Genomic DNA, 5,546 nt, shown 5'->3' with positions numbered 1-5,546 from the left:
GGGGTAGAGGATCATGTTTGAGGCAGAGAGTGAGCGGGTTGGTTTGATTTGCTTGTCGGGGAAGCCCCTTGTACCCGGGGTTTCCTGCTGCTGGGTGTGTGGGGGGGACGCCTCGTCGGCAGCAGCGGGGGGGTCGCAGAGAGGTGTCAATCCACACAGCGACGCCGACCTGCGGAGCTACGGCAACAAAACCAACAGTCAGTGAGCAGAGGCCAGCTACAGGAGGTACACGTTAAAAACCAGGGGTCATCTGAGAGCCGGGGGGGTCAGACTGATACAGGTCACTCACATGTCAGCTGTTCAGTGAAGCAGCACAAATATTACGGTCTTATTTAAAACACAGATCCACTCACAATGACTGGTGCTGCAGAGGATCGGCTCTTCCCTCAGATCTTTACAAATGTACATATTTGACCAAAACAGATGGAAAATGGAACAATCCATTGGACCCCAGCCCCTTACATGAACCCCAGAATGGTTTGGCCTAAAGCTCCAATCTGAATAAGCTTCTTAAATGTAGGAAACCTTGTGAGGACAGTCGGCGCTGCTCTGGTTCCGTGTCAACAGCAGAGGTACAGCGATAGTCTTGTTCATGGGATTTCACACTGTATAACAAACCGGGATGAGACGCTGTCGACAGGATGTTGAACCAGAAGGAAAATCGTTTTTTCTCCTTATTGCGGCTCCGCACTCAGCAGCTGCCGCTCTCCTGTCTGCCATAATCACATCCGTCTGCCTTTCTGTGGCGGCCGGACTCGGCCTGCACCACCGGGAGCAGGAACCACAATGAGCTTCTGAACTCGCCTTTCATTCATTTCTTTTTTTAATTTCATTCCCATTTGTGGAACAAAACAAAACACGAGTGGAAGGACTGAAGCCGAAATGTCAGCTCTTGACTGACAGTACAGACACCTGACGGGAGCAGAGGTGAGGTTTCCCATCAGCCCCTGGAGATGAATTGCCTTGTTGGTGTGAGGGATTTACGTCACTTGAACAACCACCACCTCAGCGCGGCAGATAACCTGCGTGTTTCAGGGAAATCTTTCAAATGTGGATACAAATGCTAAACTTGGCACAAATCCTACCTGAAAATTCAAGATGGCCGCCGTTTCCGGCAAGTTCATCCACTATTTTCTCAAATGAAAAATCCAAGTGTCAAATCAAACGTTTCAACAATGAAAGTATATTCCAGCTAAAATATTAACTCACAAAAAATCTTGCCAACTAGCCTAGCGCTAACAAGTTAGCCTAGCGAGCTAATGTTAAACAAGCAGACTGTCGTTACAGAACTGTTGGCATCATTCATAATAAATGATTTGGAAATACATTGTGTTTTATGCAGAATCTTTCACATTGCATATTAGAAGTTGTGAATTTGAAATCCTCGTTGGATAAAACAAGAGATTAAATTGTAAAATCATTGAAATTGCTATTTTGCAGTTGTTATTGCAGTTATCTGCTGCACCATCTTAGCTTCCGAACACGAATCTATTTCTGGCCTGAAATGAAGTCTGAACAAAGGGAACAACTTTATTCTGAATCTGAATCAGGATCAGTGAATCCTCTCTCGTCACAGCTGCAGGACGGTAGAAGAGGACACCTGCGACAGACGCCAATCCCAACCTAACACGTCCCCCGCAGGAAAATCCACCTTCAACCGGCCATCTGCTATTTCCAACACACCTCACCCAGATCCATATCGTCCCTTCTCCTTTTTCCCTCTTAACCTCTCAGCTTTCAGTCCTCTCCACGTATCGTCCTTTCCAATCTCCCCCAGATCGCCTCCCATTTCTAGCTCAGGTTTCATAGCACTTTTATACCTTCATACATTCCTGTAAGTCTCGCTCCCGCCTCCTCCCCCTTTCAGCACTCTCTCACCCCTCTGTTGTCATGTAAAGGTCAAATAAAAAACCGGGGAAGCTTCCTCCTGAGGAGGAGGCGCAGGAAGAAAGGGGGTTAGGGGGCGGAGGAGTCAATACCTTCTTCTGTGGTGCTGTGCTCCTCCCTCATGGCTAAGGAGGACAGGGTGATCTTCAGCGTGAGTTGAGGGTTTTTGGTGCTGCAGACCCGGATAGCTGCCTCCGGCACACACGACCGCACCTCGTATTTGTCCTCCGTCATTGTCTGCAAGGAAGGGGCTGCACCGTTAATTAAAAATCGAATATCACAGTCGCAACATTGACTCCTGCTGTTTGTGAAGAACAAGCTGCTGCTCGACGTTGTGTCTGAACAAGATCCTGTAACGTGCAGAATCACTGACCTACATATCAAACACTTTGTTAACACTGAGCTTCAGCTCTCTGTGCTCAGACATGAGATAAATATATCTAAATAAACATGCTTAAGAGATAACGGCAGTGTTGTCAGATTAATGTAAAGGCTGCAACAGCACGAGGTCAAACATGGAGAGACAGAAATTAAAGGCACGTCTTCATCCGACATGTAAATATTGTCTCTTATGTTTAAAGGAAATGAATAATAGAACCATGAAACGCTGTCAGACTTCAACCGTCACTCATGCCCAGCACAGTCTGATCTCACGTATGTTCTCCACTGAAGCCTGGGAGTGTGTGTGTGTGTGTGTGTGTGTTTACTTGAAGTCATGAAGTCATCACTTTGTGTTCATTCATTTATAATCGAAGCTACTAGGTGTTAAATCTCACCTTGTTAAATGTGTCTGATTCTGGAGGAAACACAGGTCACATCAGTGATTAAAACTTGTTTTAATATCGGGGAGAAAAACACTATTATATCATCATTTAAAGATTTTAATGCAGTTTTTTAAACTAATGTTTATGTTGTTACATAAATTGAAATTTTTGCTATTTATACAGTTATGCATTTTATTCTGCAGCAGCCATTCAATGTATTTAAATTCAGTAATCAGCTCCATATAGTAGTTTTGATTGTTAGTGGCAGGATTATAACTTTCACAGCCGTCACAACATGTAATATATAGAAGGGTTGGAGAAAGTTATTGGATGAAAAGAGTCTGTTGTACTGTTGCAGTTGCATTCTGGCTCTTACTGGAGGATTTACAGTATAAATACTGTTAAAATACTGTAAATAAAGATGTTTAGGGGCTTGAAAAGTGTGTTTCTGTTCAGTGCCCTGCGGGTCAATCCCAGCTCTCCTCCACATTTCATCCAGAGTTTCCACCTCTGTTGTTGTTGCCTAACTGTGTTGTTTTTCCTCGGCACTGGTGTTACCTTCAGTGACATGTTTCAAGTGCGTCTTTCTATCTCGTCGCTGAGAGAAATGACACCATCCATCACCCCTCCGCCTGTCAATCTCTCTCACTTTGGCCCAGGAAATGAGAGCTTCAAATAGTTTCCTGCCTTGATGATGAAGCGCGCACGGCAGCTATGGCAGGTAATTAACTGAGCCGGGGGCACAGGAAGCACTTTCAGGCTCGCTGTGCTCCTGCGCTGTTCTGTTAGCAGACGCGTGGAGGGGCGGGGACGCCGTGGAAACCCATCTGAAGGGCGGGGATCGTTAGGCTGGAGGATTCTGGGATGTTAAAAACCCACAGAGCTGTCGGGGTCACAGGCAGTGTGTGAGGCGGCGAGGGTCCCGGGGGTCAGGGGTCTGAGGTGTGACGATTATACTTCAGTCAGACGTCTCAAGGAAACAGACTGACAGAGATTAATCAAGAGGAGTCTCAGGCCACTTCCTTTTTCACATCATCTCCCCTTTATCCTCCTGAAAATCTTCCTTTCATCTGCTTTAAGAATGAAAAACATTTTCTCCTTGAGAAATTATTTATTCTCTGTTTAATATTCTGGAGACTGACGGATGTTTTGCTCCAGTCGAGCTCAAACTCGTCTCTGCTGCTTCATGCTGTGAATGATTTCAACTAGTTCTGCTGTCACACGGTGGAGGATTAGTGGATCAAATGATGACGGACCCTCGTATCTTCTTTTAAGTGTTATTTTTTAATTAGGTTGGTTTGAAATGTCAATAAAATGATATATTTTCAGTTTTTTCACTGAATTACTGAGGCTCATTTTTATCTGATGCTGGAAATAATGGTGAGCAACATGTCTTTACTCCTGCGCTGCTGCTGGTCACGAGTTAATAACTTCTCATTAACAGCTGCCACCTGCTGGGAGAGGCGGAGCGAGAGAGTCTAAAACTCAAACTTTACGATCCGGAGGTGGTTCGATATTTTAATCTTAACTGACTGAGTGTGTAATGTTAAGGCTCGAGTCCACGTGTCATTTGTTTACATCCAGGTTTACACGACTTCCTGTGTGGTCGTACATAAACCTTGGTTATGAAAACTCTTCTGTTTGTGTCATGAACTTTTTAATAAAGTTGTTATAATTTAAATGCGTGTCGGGCTTGTGACACGCGGCTTCTGATCCCAGAGAGTTTGTGTTTCCACAAGCTGCAGGAATGAATATATTGTTCTGACTGAGTCAAAAGAAAGACCTTGATTATAGATGTGTATCTGTGTGTGTTAGTGATCTTAGTAAACACAATATTCTTTTCAATATTAGAAAATATTTTCACTCTTTTTAACTGAAACGATACAAGGCTACACATTCATTTCATTTTGTATGAAGTAATAATTTGGTGCGTCATGTTCTTTAGTCTCCAGTTTCTTCTGATCTCTCTGTATTTTACGTCGTATTCTGTCCAAACATTTGTTAAAACCTAAATTAATCTAAAGCCTCTTCGGACAATGTTGTCTGTAGTCTAAACACACCTGAACTGTGTAATGTAGTAGTGATATCAATCATGTGACAATAAACCTGGAGATCAAACTGACAGAAGGTTCCTTTTAGCTTCTGGGTTTTCTAACTGTATGTAACCTTAACTAACTATCTATCTATCTATCTATCTATCTATCTATCTATCTATCTATCTATAAGCACAGAGATGACACACTAAACAGAGATGTTGTTGCTACGGTAGCCCAGATCGGACAAACCAAACACTGACACAGGAGTGAAGGAGGGCTCCTACTCACGGCTCCTTTAATCTATTTAACACACTAGATACTGTTTGTATTTTACTGTGAAGTGTTTGCAGTGTGTCTGAGCTCCTGTACCATTCTATTACTTTTATTCATGTCATGTCATCATGTGTTGCTGCTCTTCAGGGTGTCAGCGCGTCTCCTCTTCTACTTTCATCTCACATGAAGAACTTTGAGATTGTTCTCAGTGGACGAGTGTTTCCACTGAAGCTCGAATCACAAAGAAGCCTTTTTTAAAAGAAAAATAAAAGAAACACCTTCCCAGCACAAGGTTGTGTCCTCTGCTGTGTTTTCAGTGCTGGAGGTGTGGCTGCGTGTACCTGGATCTGCAGGGGCAGGTTGGCGCTGATGGTGTACAGCAGCAGTTTGGTGGGTTTCTCTCTGCACATCAGCACCAGTTCCAGGTCCATGTCCCCTTTGATCAGCAGGCCCTTGGCCACCAGGCTGACGCGCGTCACCCCGCACAGCACTGACGTACCATCAGGCCTGAGGGCAGAAGGATGACAGCCGGCGTCAGACTCTCTCACAGCCACGCAGGTGACAACACACAAACACACTCTGCAGC

The 5,546-nt window shown here is 44.4% G+C and overlaps 1 protein-coding gene across 2 annotated transcripts in view; it reads right to left on the bottom strand.

Annotated features, from left to right (window-relative positions):
* The window catches only part of LOC111645696 (spermatid perinuclear RNA-binding protein-like), an 84,262-nt gene that overhangs the window by 37,148 nt on the left and 41,568 nt on the right, over nucleotides 1–5,546 (bottom strand). For both annotated transcript variants that reach the window (XM_023394995.2, XM_023394996.2), the window contains exons 4-5: nucleotides 5,302–5,467; nucleotides 1,980–2,124 (exon numbers count right to left, since the gene is read on the bottom strand). In XM_023394995.2, coding sequence (XP_023250763.1) covers nucleotides 1,980–2,124; nucleotides 5,302–5,467 — 311 coding nt within the window. The remainder of the gene's footprint in view (nucleotides 1–1,979; nucleotides 2,125–5,301; nucleotides 5,468–5,546) is intronic.

This window comes from Seriola lalandi, unplaced genomic scaffold, assembly GCF_002814215.2.
Source record: "Seriola lalandi dorsalis isolate HSWRI2012SDOR001 ecotype SW California unplaced genomic scaffold, Sedor1 jcf7180002054955, whole genome shotgun sequence".
Lineage (NCBI taxonomy): Eukaryota > Metazoa > Chordata > Actinopteri > Carangiformes > Carangidae > Seriola > Seriola lalandi.
The sequence above is the reverse complement of the archived record's forward strand: the minus strand, read 5'-3'. Positions and strand labels throughout refer to the sequence as shown.